General features: G+C 39.9%; 1 protein-coding gene across 2 annotated transcripts; it reads right to left on the bottom strand.

The window, feature by feature from the left end:
• Positions 1–354: 354 nt before the first annotated feature.
• On the bottom strand, positions 355–9,802 carry LOC4338235 (probable LRR receptor-like serine/threonine-protein kinase At1g56140). 2 transcript variants are annotated; one of them, XM_015783689.3, is made up of 24 exons: positions 9,624–9,802; positions 8,062–8,248; positions 5,697–5,768; positions 5,423–5,494; positions 5,270–5,341; positions 4,845–4,916; positions 4,673–4,744; positions 4,514–4,585; positions 4,167–4,238; positions 4,004–4,075; positions 3,853–3,927; positions 3,677–3,748; positions 3,519–3,584; positions 3,357–3,422; positions 3,242–3,286; positions 3,090–3,154; positions 2,619–3,001; positions 2,354–2,552; positions 2,122–2,280; positions 1,926–2,044; positions 1,568–1,778; positions 1,206–1,437; positions 973–1,123; positions 355–880 (listed from the first exon to the last, which is right to left on the bottom strand). In XM_015783689.3, exons 1-24 carry the CDS (start codon positions 9,727–9,729, stop codon positions 560–562), a joined length of 3,033 nt encoding a protein of 1,010 aa, XP_015639175.1. In that variant the 5' UTR covers positions 9,730–9,802; the 3' UTR covers positions 355–559. The 2 variants fall into 2 exon arrangements, with proteins under 2 accessions (XP_015639175.1, XP_015639176.1); XM_015783690.3 differs by having other exon boundaries at positions 5,692–5,768; positions 9,624–9,674.
• Between the last annotated feature and the right edge of the window lie 6,148 nt (positions 9,803–15,950).

The raw sequence follows: 15,950 nt of genomic DNA, 5'->3' as shown, positions 1-15,950 counted from the left end.
GACCCAGCAGCTGACGCCGATTTGGGGAATTTTTGGAAGAAATAGAGTTTCGGTGGATGGAAAAGACACGAGAGGAGGAAAGGAGGGAAATCGAATCGATTTCCGATGGTGGCGGCGTCGATTGTGGCTGATGTCGGCGGAGGTGGCGCCGAAAGAAACCAGCGGCGGCGGTTGCGAGCCGAGCGGCTTTGATTTCGACTAGGTGCCGGCCTGCCCAGGCAAACGGATCTGACTTAGTGAGATAGCGTGAATTTACAAAAATACCCTCCCACGTAAAAAGATAAAAAGACAAATTTGTCCTATTCAATTTATACTGCACGATAATTAGGAGGAAAATCAGATGAATATACACCGTTGGATCAAATATGCTACTAGTATATTCTAGCAGTAGAATGTACCGTAAAAGTCCTCTTCACACAAACACCTGCGAATGCTCCCAAACTAAACTTTTCAAACATTGGAACCCCCCGATACCACGGCAGGAGTTGTTATTTTTATTTCGATGATACAATTTCAGAATAATAAGTAATTCTATTATTAACTTTGAATATACAAGTTACTAACTGATAAACGAAAGTTCACTCTCTTTGTGCCCACTGAACTCGGGGGTGGCAGATCCTGCGTAGTTTGTGAAGTAGCTGCTGTCCCCTTCCCTGTGCAGCCACTCCGTGATGTAGCTCGGCTTCATGATCACCTCAGCCACCTCAACGTCTCCGGTGAGCATGGCCACGACCTTTGACATCGGGGGTCGCTGGTGCGGTGAGCCCTGGGTGCACATGAGTGCAACATGGATGACTCTCAAGGCTTCATCCCTGCTGAACTCTTTGATTCTTGGGTCAACGATTTCTAGAGCTTGCTCCTTTTCATACAGGCTCCATGCCTTGAAATGAGCATAGTTTTAGTAATCAGAAGGTTATGGACATGAATGAATTGGTTCATTCTAGGTTGCAAAAGGATCATTGATCAACTTACCCATCCAAAGAGATTAACCTTGCTTTCCTCAAGGGAGTTGTCGATGTTTGACCGACCAGCAACAGTCTCGAGCGCGACCACCCCGAATGCAAAAACATCAGCCTTTTCAGTCAAACGACCTCTCATTGCATACTCGGGTGCCAGATAGCCACTTGAAAATGACAGACAAGTTACAATTAGCTTTTGTTTTGAAGTTACAGCCACAAGAACAGAGATGATAAAAATGTTCTTACAATGTGCCGGCAATCGCTGTGCTGATATGAGTCTTCTTCTCATCATATAGCTTGGCGAGTCCAAAGTCCGATATCTTTGGGGTGAGATCAGTGTCGAGTAGTACATTGCTGGCTTTGATGTCCCTATGCACAATGCGCACACTCGACTCCTCGTGAAGATAAGTTAGGCCTCTTGCAATGCCTAAAATTATCTCAAAGCGTTTTGTCCAGTCTAGTTTTAAGCCTGTGTCTCCTGTACAAGCATAAATAACTCAATAAGCCCTTGAGAATTCAGTTCATGTCAAAATGCTGAAGAGTTCATTAAACAACAGAGTTTTCTTAGTGAAATAAAACAGGTGCTGCCAATTTGCAGGTGAACTCACTGAAAAGTGCTTGATCTAGGCTTCCATTTTCAAGGTACTCATAAACCAGCAAGGGTGATTTACTATCAATGCAGCAGCCGTGCAATTTCACAAGATTACGATGTTGCACAGCAGAAATTGTAGCAACCTCTGTCACAAACTGGCTTTTCCCTTGATGAGATGATTCTGAAAGTTGTTTGACAGCAACAACTTTTCCATCAGGTAGCTTACCCTGAAAAAGCAAGAACCTTCCTAAAATTACATGCATATTGCATAGACCAACTAGGGTTCCAAAAGGTTGCATTGAAACACAAAATGAAATATCAATGTTACGTTATGAACTTATAATTTCACATGAATAGTTGTATGAAACAGAAACCTTATACACTGGCCCATATCCGCCTTCTCCAAGAATGTTTTGTGAACTGAAATTATTTGTAGCTAGCTTGAGTTCGGCGCTACTAAAGACATCAGGCCGTCCAACCAGGTCATACAGTTCTGCAATTTTTTTTCAGGATAGAATAAAACATTTGAAAGTTACAATGTCCCAATTGCTGCACAATAATAGATGGTACCTTTTCTTTGTTGTGCCATTGTTCTTCGCTTCTTTACTAAGAAAAATATTCCAAATAAGGCTGCCAATCCTAAAACTGATGCACCAATCACTATTCCAACAATTGCACCTGCTTTACTTCTCTTTTTTGGTACCCCATTCCGTACAGTGGGAGTAAAATCTGAAGAAAATGGTTTTACACATAAGAAGCCAATATAATCCTAGTTGCAGTCAACTAAAAATATTGTGCTTACTTGGAGTGATGCTTAATGCTGAGATCGTCGGTCCGTAGTGACCTTGAGTAGGTACACAACAAGTGCCTTTGCCAGCCCAAAAGAGATGGATCTCAATGAAGTTTTTCGACACAGTTGCTGTGTAGCTCCTGTTAACTGCAGTAAAAGATTTTCCACCTGCTGTCTTCCTTATATCGAAATTCTTTTCTTTCAGTGCACCCTATACCAATTTCAATAATACATTCAGATAAAGAACTAAAAGATTTACAATGCATTCAATTTGTACCTGAACATATATGTCAAAAACTCTCCTTCCTAAGCTTTGCCAAGTCGGTGTTTCCGTAAAAGAGAACTCTGCAAATTGAAGCAGAACTGTGTAGTTTCCGTTCTCAAGTCCAAGACCATAGTACCTCAGTGATGAAGGTGACATCCTAGCAGTCTCAAACAGTTTTGAATCAACAGTATTCTGAAAATGCTTGGAGGAGCTATATATTCTATCCATTCCATTTGTGCCCTGGAAGAAGTTCCCAACACTACTGACACCCCATCTTGTCTGACTGGTGACATAATATGCTGCAGTGCCAAGGCTCGTGGGATCTGCTTCAAAAATAGTATTATCTGAGGCACTCGTAGAACTATTACTGCCGCAGTCAACTGCGAAGGAGTAATCTGCAATTAGAATTGCAAAATTATAACCATTATTGCAATTCATGTAATCCTGTTAATTGCTATGGTTGATAAAGAGCAAGACATATACATTCTGGAGATCCTCGGAAACAAGGAGTGTCTTGTTGGAGGCAGCCTAGACCTGAAGGTAGAATACTGTGCACAATTTGAATTGAAAATTACAAGTATAAGAAATTGTTACAATTTATCTTTTGAAAAAATATAACACAAGGTTATAAGTACCTGCTGTTAGTGCCCACAAGAACAAAGTTGTTTGCCACCAAATTCCTATGGAAAATAAAAATGTCAGAACATTTTTTTTTCATGAGCAACACAAATTTCAGAATTTTACACTCACAATTGCAAATTGTTCTGGTTGACCCAAGAAGGAAATCTTCCACTGAGCTGGTTGTAGGAAAAATCTCTACAAACAAACTAGAATTATTACATTTGGAACAAATACAACATTGTATTATGAAAATATTTCCTGCTATACTAATATGGTGATCTTTTGACGTACAACGTTTTTAACGAAGAGCTTATTGGATCTGGTAAACTTCCTGTAAGGCTGTTGTTCCCAAGAAAACTGGATTGGGTACAGTAAAAGATGATGAATAATGGAGATAATGTTAACATGTGTTTGTATCAATTGAATTAATATAAAGATGGATTCCATACAGGAATTCAAGACTTCCCAGATTCAGGATGGATTGAGGAATTTGGCCAGTGAAATTGTTAAAACTCAAGTCCCTGTGCAGTGCAACAGTAATATTACTTGAACATATTCTTCAAAAATACAGGAAAGGAGCGCGATAGAATCATAAATTGGAACATGGTCCATAATGATAACTTACAGATATGTTAGATTTGCAAACTTCGAGAAATCTACTAGTCCAAGATTACCAGATATTCTACAGTTCCTTAATATCCTGTAACAATGAAATCCAATCTCGTTACATGTAACTTTATCAATATTGCATGAATTTGGTTAAAAGAATCACATACATGTTGCTCAAAGAGGTGAGATTGCTTATAAAAGCCAGTGAAGAGCTCCCATTTACGATATCACCAATTCGCCTGCTCATTTGCGTTTCATGAAGCAGTTATCAAGCTTGACAATCTCAACCCTCTAGAGATTGATAGCACAAAAAAAAGATAATGTACTTACAAGTTTGTTAATTTGGTTAATTTTGACAAACTTGCTGGGATTGGTCCTTCAAATGAATTTCCTTGGAAAGCCCTACAAGTTCATACTTTAAGATAAAATGTGGAGATATGCCTGTCTATTTTAATATAATAAAAAAAGAAGCTCTCCATGTCAACTATTCTAGATAAAAACTCTACGCATTAACATGCCATAGGGCCAGCTTATTGGCATGCATGTGTGCACGTCTGTTTAGTCAGGACAGAGAAGAGAAACATATACAAAAAATTTATATTGCACAGTTTCCATCTGTTACTGCATAATATACACTGAATAATGTATTATTAACAACTTAATATAGCTGATCTTACATATCTTCCAAACTACTCATGCTGCCAAAATTATCAGGTATTTTGCCTGTGAAATCATTATCTTGTGCCCTCCTGCAAGCACACCAAAATATTTGATATTAAGCATATGAGAACACAAAATAACATAAACAGCTGACCAGTCTCTGTTATTAACAGTACAAGATCTTCAGCCTCTGAAGCTTTGAAAACGTCAAAGGGAATGGACCGCTGAATCCAGAACTATCAATGTACCTGTCATTGAAATTATCACGTTCAACAACAGATCTTTCTCTTCCGAATTATAGTTCTTTTAGAAGTATAGGAAATGGAAGCTAGAAGTCAAGCATCTTACAACTGCTCAAGTTTCACCAAATTTCCCAGTTCTTCAGGAAGTTCACCCGTAAAATTGTTAAAGCTAACTCCCCTGAATCAAAATGAAATATTTCAAGACTGATATAAATTATTTCTCTTCAAATAATAGCAGAAAAAAAGGCATTGTTTTGCAGATGAGCCATCTGACCCCCGGACCCCCCCTAATATTCTCCATTGGAGTATTTTCAAGTCTTCATCAGGTCAATTTTACTCAAACAAGTCATATGTGAAATACTGAGAAAAGGGAGGTAACATCGCTGTGCCTAATATAAAAGAGTTACAATTTCATTTATAAGTTTAGTTGTCAGAAGTTATGCAATTAATATCTGATGTATAATTCTAATAGTTCAGGCAGTACATAATATAGTTGAGGATTTATCTAACAACTAAGAAAAGACCTCTTACAACATGAGAAGATTTGTGAGATTCCCAATTTCCTTCGGAAGTTGCCCGGATAATGGATTGAAAGCCAAGTTCCTTTAATAAATGATGAAAGACAATTAATAGAAAAAAACAATGGATGGAACATAAATCTATAAGAGAACTTATAACTCCTACAAATATTCCATGGAAGTAAACTTTCCAATGAAGGATGGCACCACACCACTCAAGTAATTATAAGCCAGGTTCCTGAAACAAGACCAGAAACAAAAAGTAAATAGCCGAAAGAGAAAAAAGGCATACCAGACTACTATTTGCTGCTTTTTGCCAGGAAATCAGAAGTTGAACATTTCAATCATGCATGATGTTCAATTTATAGTCTCTGTGAAACATTAATCTACAGCTTAATTCTTATTTTTCAAGAATGGACATAGTCACACAGATACCATACAGGTCCTCCATATAGGTGAAATTCTGAAGCTCTGAAGGTAATTGACCAACAACATTTAACTTATATACCCTCCTGCATAAACAAATAAATAATATCGATAAGTAAAAGGAAAATAAGCACATAAGAAAATACAAAATATGAGATGAACTGGTCTGGAGAATTCCTCTATGCTAAGGAAACATTAATATCGAACCACAAACAAGGAAACATACAAGCAAAATTTTATAGAAGTCCTATGTATCCTGTTATTGAAAAAAATCTCTTTACCATCCAAAACTGATATGGAAAGGTAGAGGGTTTTATAGAGTTTTCATGGTTGCAGTAAAAAGATGACAGTCAAGGTAGATAAGATTCACTAGCACAGAAATGGGCATGAGTGTCGATTTATAACTGGCATCATTGCAGGTTTCTGAACATACACTACACAATCAACAATGTACTTGGGGAGTGTCAACCAGTTTGAACGGTTCAAGGCATGAACTAGGAGTGATAGTTTAGTTCTAGTTTTTGATTTTTAGTTGCCAAAAAAATATTGTAAAAAATATTTCGTATTTTCCATGGTAATTATGCACAGCCACAATACAAAATCATGTGATTTGCATGTGAAATACAAGCACATGCGTTATATGGGAGGACTTCTCCCTTTAGGGCGTATTTGACACTCTAGATGGTTTCAAATAGAAAATTATCAACTACAAAGTTCTAAATATCATTGAGCTCTACAACTTCTATATAAAGTTTTTGTTTTCACCCAAAGTTGTATGGAAAATTCAAAAGATCATTGAGCTCTGCAACACATATTTAGGAATGTAAACGATCTCAAATTAATAAGTCATCAACTAAAAACTTGTAGATCAAATAACATTGCTTTTTTCCCTTTGTTATTTGAGATTGCAAGTATAACTTTTGGCCTTAGCACCAACTACCGATGCACACAACCATAATTATGGATATCATAATTTGAATTCAAGTGGGTAAAGTCATGCACGCACAACTCCAACACCACAACAATGGTATTATGTCCCTTTGTTATGCCTTTGGTGCACAGCAGGAGCTGCCAACCTTCAGCAGCTGGTCACTAGGGTTGAGGCTGAGGGCTCATAGAGTTGTTTGTTAATTGGTGTTTCTTTCTCTTTGTTTTTTCCTCTCTTTTCCGTGTGGGTGTCTTGTAAGTCCTTTTTTCGGTTATTTTTTCCTTGCTTAATGAAATGATATGCAGATCTCCTGCATGTTCGAAGAAAGAAAATTTCTATTGTTAATCGTCACACCTAGATTATATCTTATTGTTTGTAAATATTTATAGTCCTGTGAACATATCGATGACGAGACAACTGGTCACTTGCTCACGAGCTGTATCTTTGCAAGACAATTTTTGTTCATCCTTCTATAGAGGTATGATCTGAACACCTTGGCCCCTATGCTTGCAGATCAGTGCTTTGAGGAATGGTGGAACAGGCCAGTGAGGCAATTAGCGGCCTGGTACGTCAGGGCCTCAACCCTCTCATCATTTATTGGTGCTTGGATGCTTTGGAAGCATCGAAATCGCTTTGTTCTTTATGGTGTTATCCAAAACTTGGCAGGCCCCGTACTGCTTGCAAAGGAAGAGGGCCGACTTTGGTGTTTGGCTGGGGCTCAAGGGTTTTCGTTCTTTACTGCCCTAGAACCCAGTGGTTATGTTCAGGTCGTGGTCGTTTGTAATCTGTTGTTATAGGCGCACATGTACTCTAAGAGTTAAGGGTGCGAGGGTGTGTGTACTTAGGGTTTTCTACCCTTTCTTCTTCCTAATATAATGATACGAGGTTCTCTTGCAAGTTCAAATATTTTTGGATGTGAGTTTGGATCTTTCCAATATCATTATTATTCCTAACCCAGTGGATGTGAGTTTAGAACATTGTTGGTGCATTCAAATATTTTTGGGTAACACTGATCAACCAGACTATCTAACCACAAGCCACTGAATCTGATTCTTTCCTATTAATCGTGCCTGGTTTAGTTTTTTACACTACTACAAAAATTATGCAGCCAGAAGCAATGTTACTTTTCTAAACTAATGACTATTGACTTTTTGAAATATCTTATTAAAAAATTACATAATTAACATTTATTTTGTTGTGACTTGTTTTATCATTGACTTTTGGAAATATCTTTGACCATTTGGCTTATTAAAAAATTACATAATTAACATTTATTAAGGTAAGGATGACTTACATTTTTTCATATTTGCAAATTCTTTCTGAATATGACAAATGGTCAAACGTGTGTCCAAAATTCAACATCGCCATGCATTAAAAAGCAGAGGAAGTATGGAGTAGTAAACAAGCACCAGGTGTGCAGCTGATCAAAATAAGACGAGGGGCGTACATACAATTTGATAATGTGACAGACAGAGTTGTTATTGTAGGAGCAGTCACACTTGATAAATGGGTTGATGTTGGGGTAGTCATCCCAGTTGGTCTTGTCGGAAGCCAGGCCACTACAAAGCTCGCCACTGATGTTCCACTCTGATGATGCTTTCTTGCCCCATCTTCCCAGGATTGTGTTCAGAGCTGCCGCTGCACGGTTAACTCGGCGTTATGCTCTCTTTGCATCGTGGGAAAGTAAAACAGAGGATATAATTAAAAGTATGAAAATAACATGTAAACATAAAAATGTAAAAAAAAACAAGAAGAAGTAAGCTGAGTAGTAAACTAAACACTGTTTTGAGATTATAGCCTACAAACAATTTTCGTACTAAGTAGGAGTACCTATTCATCCATATCACAATTATTACTCTGCGTTTCTATTTACTTAGCACTTTTGACAAATGCACTGTTTAGGCCAACAACTTTTGGCTAGAGAATCACTAAAAATACCTCTACTAACTAACCTCGTGTAAAAAAGAAGCATTCAGATGCTACTATCATGTTGTGCCAAATATTTTGGAGTAATAATAAAATTAGCATCAAATTAAACCCCATAATTATCTCTGTTAAGTGTCAACTCAAGGCAGACGCTACAATGTTGTGGCAGTGCCAAAACATCCTTAGGCTGTGGCCGTGTTTAGTTCTTTGGCCAAAATTTGTTTGACGTACACGGAAACACATTTGAAGTATTAAACGTAGACTAATAACAAAATAAATTACAGATTCCGCCTGTAAACTGCGAGACAAATCTATTAAGTCTAATTAATCCGTCATTAGCAAATGTTCAAAAATTCCGTCACATCAAATGTTTGGACACATACATAAAGCATTAAATGTGGACGAAAAAACCAATTGCACAGTTTGTATGTAAATTGTGAGACGAATCTTTTAAGCCTAATTACGCCATGATTTGACAATGTGGTGCTACAGTAAACATTTGCTAATGATGGATTAATTAGGCTTAATAGATTCGTCTCGCAGTTTACATGCGGAATCTGTAATTTTGTTTTGTTATTAGTCTGCGTTTAATACTCCAAATGTGTGCACGTATACTTAACAAAATTTGGCTGTGGAACTAGACACTGCCACTGCGAAAATTCTGACAGGACATCGAACCAAACCGACCCACCCATGGCTTTGTGTGTGTGAACAGGTTTGGAACCGAGGAAAATTAGAGAAGAGTGGTTCCAATCAACCCCTACCTTTCCCCTTCTCCTGAACCCCGTTCTTATCTTATCCCCACTCATCAATCTCTCTCCTCCACACGTGTACCGAATCGACAGATCATGCGATGAGCTCCAGCTCAAGCGGGCACGGCAGCGGCTGCAAGCTCGATTTTGAATCGAATTCCCGTATCGAAATCATCTTGTTTCGATCTACTAGTAACTCTTTTGGCATGCATCGGGCAAGAAAGACACTGTAGCAACCAAGATTGGTACTAGCTCCTGCCATAGATGGAGGAGGAAACCAAAGAAGACGCAAATGCATCCATGGGAGGGCATACGAGCGTGATTGCGGAGCTTACCTTCGGTTGGATCGGTTCTTGGTGCCGCCTGAGCCTGAGCTGCAGCGATCCGCCATGAGCACACAAGCACCAGCCACAATAGCTGCCAGCAACTGCAACGCCGCATCTCTCTGACTCTCTCTCTCTCTCTCTCTCTCTCTCTCTCTCCCCTCTGTCAGCTCGCGTTCGTCCAAAACAACACCGATTGAGAGAGCGAGGGAGTTGTTAAATAGCTGTCCTTTGTACTTGGAACAGAGAATGGCTCACCAGCTGACACGAGAACATGGAAATAGGCGTACTTCTTCGTTAGTTTGACTTTAAGTTGCCAAACTTTGACCGACAATCTGTACTGGGAAATCTAATTATTTACTATCTACGTCTCGGAATAATTATATTTCTTGAAGATTAGCTGCACGTTTACTGCATGCATACAATCCATACGTAAACTTGATTAAAATAAAGATTATGAGATGGGGATGGAAAGATGAGAAACTAGAAGAGCTGTGTTCGGCAGCAAGTTTTCCCAACTCTCTGAATTGTTCCGCTTTCAAACTGCTAAATGGTATATTTTTTAAAAATGTTTCTATACAAAAATTGATTAAAACAATCATATGATCCACTTTTTTTAAAAAAAAGTTATTACTTAATTAATCACGTGCTAATGGACTGCTCCGTTTTCCGTGTTATCCTGGTTCCCAACCGGTCCTAACAAACTCAGCCTATATCTTATCTAATTAATTTGTTACTCCCTCCGTCCTAAAATATAACAACTTTTAGCTCTCGATATTTGTCCCAAAATATAACAACTTATCGACCAATATTCTCTTTCCAACCAATCACAATCCTTCACCATTCATTTTTCCCACCTATCTCCACTACTCAACCAATCACAACCCTCCATCATTCACTTCTACCTATTTTCTTAATTACCACATCCAACTTTAAAAATGCTTATATTCTAGGACGGATGGAGGTAGTACTTCACTAGAATATAATTTTTCTGGCATAAAATTTGAATGCCATAAATATAATTATGTTGGGGGAGGTAGTACCATAATAGTTAGTATATACCATCATTAGATTTTTAAACGAATCTACTTTATTATTACATTTGCCTCATGATATATAAGAGTTTTTTAGGTTGACACGGTTATTAAAAATGTACTTTCTCCATCCCAAAATATAAGTATTTTTAGCATAGTGCCAAGTCAACCATTTTTAACTTTGACTATTAATAGCAATAAAATAAAAAGATCAATCATGTAAAATTGATGTTACTAGATTTATCATTAATCAAACTATTATAATATGCAACTCTTTTTATTTAAAACATTTTATTTTTATAGATATTTTTGGTCAAAGTAGCATCTCGAAGACTGTGACGAGGTCCAAAAATACTTATATTTTGGGATGGAGGGAGTAGGAGTTATCTTCATCCTCACAATATAGCAGCTTAGCATACGATGGGACATATGCTAGTATTAGGATTCATCCCATCCAAACTATAGTTTTGATTATTGGAGTACATTTTAATGGGGAATGTTGTGATTGGTTAAGCAATGGAGGTAATTGGACAAATTGAATGATGGGCTATTGTGATTGGCTAGGAATAGAATGTTGGTGTAAAAGTTGTTATATTTTGGGACGCAGGAGTAATATAGTATATTTAAATCTAGTATTATATTTGATGTTGCTTAAAAAATAACAGTCAAATTTTATTTCCTAGATGACTGGAGTAATTTATTCTATCATTTATCAAATGTAACCCTATCAAATGAAAATGAAAAAGATTGCTTTACGTGGTTGTAAAAAAAGGGTTAATTTTCAATTAAATATATGTATATTATGATTATGAATTCCAATGTGAGAATCCACAAGATAAAGATACCACTAAAAGTTACTCTCTCCGTCCGAAAATATAACAACTTTTAGCACTTCGTGTTTATCCCAAAATATAACAACTTCTCCACCAACATTCCCTTCCTAACCAATCACAATCCTACTTTCACTTTTCCCAACTACTTTCACTTCTCAACCAATCATAACCCATTTCTATTTAATTCTACCTACTTTCTTAATAACCGTGTCCAACTCTAAAAAAACTTCATGTATTCTGGGACGGAGGGAGTAAAGTCTTTACGCCGTTAAAAAGAAGTAACTAAAAAATAACCTCGCTAATATAAATTAGGGAGAAAAGCATTGTTGTTTTATCATATTCCTGTTTGTTTTACTCCTTGTTTATCCTTAGCTGCGGACCTCATCTATGGATAGGTAACATGGATAGGTAATGTTTTACATAGATCGCCGTACGTGTCAGAGTGTATAGATGGCCATGTGGGCCGCCCGGCACGGCACGGCCCAGGCCCGGCCGTGCCTGGGCCGAGGCTTGTCGGGCCGGCACGGCCCGACCAACGCACCGGGCCGTGCCGTGCCAGCCCACGTGCCGCACTCACAGCCCAGGCACGGCCCAACACGCCTCGGGCCGTGCCGGGCCGGCCCGAAGGCACGATGGGCCATCGTGCTTTTCCTCAGAATAAGTCTAAATTTTCTCCCTCCTATTGGGCTGTGAATTGTATAGCTAAAAAAAGTCTATTTTACCTCCCTCTTCTTTGTGCTGTGGTATATAAATAGCTAAAATAAGTCTATTTAAGGTCCCTATTCTTTAGACATTGACATTTATATGTCTATTTTTAGTCCCTATACTTTGTGTACCAGGTCTGGCCTGCTAGCCCATCGTGCCGGGCCGACCCGACCGTGCCGTGCCAGCCCAGCGTGCTGGTGGGGAGGCCCAGGCACGGCCCGACGGTCGGGCCGGGCCGGCATGGGCCCGACCCAAGTCGGGCCGTGCCGTGCTTGGGCCGGGCCAAAAAGGCGTGCCGTGGGCCGGGCCTTCGGGCCTCGGGCCTTATGGCCAACTATATCAGAGTGTGATTGGCGATGTGTCTTTTTTTTTTCTTTCAACATGCATACCCTTCCATGAAATGCTAAAAGTATTTTGTAATTGGCTAACTAAATCCATTAAAAACCGATTTGGTTTGGAACTGGTGCCTGGAATCAGTAGCTAGCTAGGGTATCTTTTTCCCTTTAAATGACTTAATTCCTATATAATATCGTTAGAGATAATATGTGTTTTTCTATTCGGTATTTTAATTAGATATCATCATGAGGGAGATTAATGTTTTATCTCATAACCTCGAGTTTTTTTTATATTTTCTTTGCTAAATGACTGTGTGCTTGGCAAAGACCGATGATGTAAATCATTTCTATTATTAAAAGAATATTTACTGTATCGATTCAGAGAGACAGGTACTCCCTTCATCTACAAAATTACATTTTTGACACCAAGACCAAGAAAAAATTAAATAACCTTGGATGTTATAAAATTAAGAAGTGAATGCAAGCATGTAACCAATGAGTATTTAGATGACTCCTTGGTTCTAATAAAATATTTAATTTATCTCTTCATTTAAGTCTTGAATATATAAAGACTATAAATAGGAACAACTTATTTGGAAAAACTCAAATGTGAAATAGGTATAACTTTTGTGGATGGAGGTAGTATATTATATTTGTCTTTTCAGAAACCAGAGAAAAACAAGACTAGTGCATGCATAATTTTCGTTATTTACAATAATGTACCTTGAGTAGAAATTATGTACTATCTTCATTTAAAGCCTTTAATAATGGACGGAGGGTAGATATCACTGGTGGAGAAACCATCTTTGGTTGGTCGACCAAAATACACAATAGTCCCGGTTTCACTAAAAACCGGGACTAAAGATGATCTTAGTCCCGGTTGGTAGCTACAGTGGGCATATTTGATCTTTAGTCCCGGTTGGTAATACCAACCGGGATCTTTAATCCTGGTTCGTATGTTGTCAGGGGTTGTTAGGCCCTCTTGTGATCTTTAGTCCCGGTTGTTAACACCAACCGGGACTAAAAATCCTAACTTTAGTCCCGGTTGTTAAACAACCGGTAAAACAAAACCTCTATCCAGGCGCGCATGCAAAGTCTCCTATTAATTCCATCCTTATCTCCTCCTCTCCCATCTAGCCATCTCCATCTTATCTTCTTCTCTCCTCTCCTCCTATCCTTCTCTTCCTTCTTCTCTCACCCCATCTCCTCCTCCCCTCTCTCCTCCCCCTCCTCCCCTCCCTTCCCCTCCGGCGGGGCGGCGGGATGGAGGCCGGCCGCGGCGGCCCCGGGCGGGGCTACGGGATGGAGGCCGCCGCCGGCAGCCCGGCGCGGGGCGGCGAGATGGAGGCGGCGGCGGGCTGCGTCGGGGGTGGCGGCGGCCGGTTGCGTCGGGCGGGAGGCGGCGGCCGGCTGCGTCGGGCGCGGGGCGGCGAGATGGGGCGGCTGGCACCGGTCGAGAGGGCGGCGGCCGGCGCCGGGCGGGAGGCGGTGGCCGGCTGCGTCGGGGGCGGCCGACGCCGGTCAGGAGGCAGCGGCAGGAGAACTTTTTTTTCTCTTCTCTGTGCTATCTGATGAATGCTAATGATGTTGTAGATGTGAACTTTCTTTTTCCTTTCTTTGTTCTCTGTGATGAATGCTCTCTGTGATGAGATGTTGTAGATCTGAACAAGTGTAAACAATATGGATGATTTGTTGTTTGATTTTATTCATTCAATCTATGATTTAGGTTTTGTTGTTGATTTTATTCATTCGATCCACGAGCGAAAGCTAAACAACAATAAAAAAGGAAAAAGGCCAACCGGATGAAAGGAAAAGAAAAAAAAACCAAAACTTTTTAGTCCAAAATCGATCTTTAGCTCCGATTATTTGAACCGGGATTAAAGATTTGCGATCTTTAGTCCCGGATTCGTAGTCCCGGTTAGAAAACAAAGGTTACAAACCGGGACAACAAAGCATTTCTACACTAGTGTATATAGCTGAAAAACGACGTTCCAACATGCGATAACATTACAATGCTGAAAATGGGCACGTTAACGTACTTTATCTTCGCTTCTGGAAAGATAGTTAAAGTCTTAAAAGACAAATTAAGCAGTAGGCTAAAAGACTTGCATTAATGCGAAGAGAAAATAAGTATATTAGAAAACGAGAGAGATGAGGACGTATGGCTAAAACGAGAAGAAAACAATAAACGAGTATTACGGAGGCTGTAGATTGCTACTTACCCGTACGGAGCATGAGGTGTGCAAAAGGTGTCAATTTTTTATGTGTGCGCGCAAATGCGCAGCCGCTTACATGGATCACGCACGTTTCACATGTGTTTTTCCAGCACTAGCGGCTAGCCGCCTACACGCGCAAAGCAGATCAAAAGGTTAGGAAGTCCATCGATTCAGAGTGGTGGAGACTAGAGAAAGACAACTCTTCTTTCTTCACATGCGCCCATGTTCCCTACTTACGGAAGTACTACCTCCATATTTTAATTCCATATTATATTTTAATGTATGACGCCATTGATTTTTGTCCAACGTTTGACTATTCGTCTTATTTAAAAAATTTATATAATTATTATTTATTTTATTGTGACTTGATTTATCATCAAATGTTCTTTAAGCATGATATAAATATTTTCATATTTGCATAAAATTTTTGAATAAAACGAATGGTCCAATGTTGGTCGAAAGGTCAACGGTGTCATACATTAAAATACGGATTAAAATACGGAGGGAGAGGAAAAGTACATGATTAGTACTACTGATCCCTCGGTTGAAAGTGTATACTACTATAATATCTTTGTGATTTTTATACGAAAGGAGATTAAAGCCATGCATGGACCAAAATGAGAAAGATCATTGGAGATAAATTTAAAAATAAATTTATTTTATTATTAAAGAACCACTACTACACATAAGGTTTTCCCGTGCGGTCGAACGGATTTTCGCGTGCGGAGATTCGGCCCGTCTGGAGCAGTTCGTCTGCGAAAATCGCTATTTATGCGTGCGGGCGGCGCAACCGCACGCGAAAATCCCGATTTTCGCGTGCGGGTGCTTGTGTCGCCCGCACGCACAAATAAAAAAAAACGAAATTGAAAAAACGAAACCCTAGCCCTAGCCGTCGCCGCCTTCCCGTCATCGTCGCCGTCGCCATCGCCGTGGCTAGATCCGCCACCTTCCCGTCGTTGTCGTCGTCGCCGTTGCCATCGCCGTGGCCAGATCCGCCACCTTCCCGTCGTCGTCGCCGTCGTCTTCCCATAGTCGTCGTTGCCTTCCCGTCGCCGTCACCACCTTTCCGTCGTCGTCGCCGTCGTCGGAGGCCCGCCGCCGCCGTCACGCCGCCGGATCCGTGCGGGGGGTGGCCGCCACCGCCGTCGCGCCGCCGGATCCACGCAGGGGGTTGCCTCCGCCGCCGGATCCGCGCTGGGGGCGGCCGCTGCCGCCG

The sequence above is a fragment of the Oryza sativa genome, chromosome 5 (assembly GCF_034140825.1).
Source record: "Oryza sativa Japonica Group chromosome 5, ASM3414082v1".
NCBI classification, from domain to species: domain Eukaryota; kingdom Viridiplantae; phylum Streptophyta; class Magnoliopsida; order Poales; family Poaceae; genus Oryza; species Oryza sativa.
Note: the sequence above shows the minus strand (reverse complement) of the source record. Positions and strands in the feature narration are given on the sequence as shown.

What these genes read in the sequence shown, in the direction of transcription:
- LOC4338235 (XM_015783689.3), bottom strand. Translation starts at nt 9,729, where the DNA reads ATGCGGCGTTGCAGTTGCTGGCAGCTATTGTGGCTGGTGCTTGTGTGC. An exon ending in AGCTCTTCGTTAAAAACGTT is followed by an intron (nt 3,423 to 3,518) that starts GTACGTCAAAAG and finishes GTTTGTTTGTAG; the next exon opens with AGATTTTTCCTACAACCAGC. An exon ending in TTTTTGACATATATGTTCAG is followed by an intron (nt 2,553 to 2,618) that starts GTACAAATTGAA and finishes AAATTGGTATAG; the next exon opens with GGTGCACTGAAAGAAAAGAA.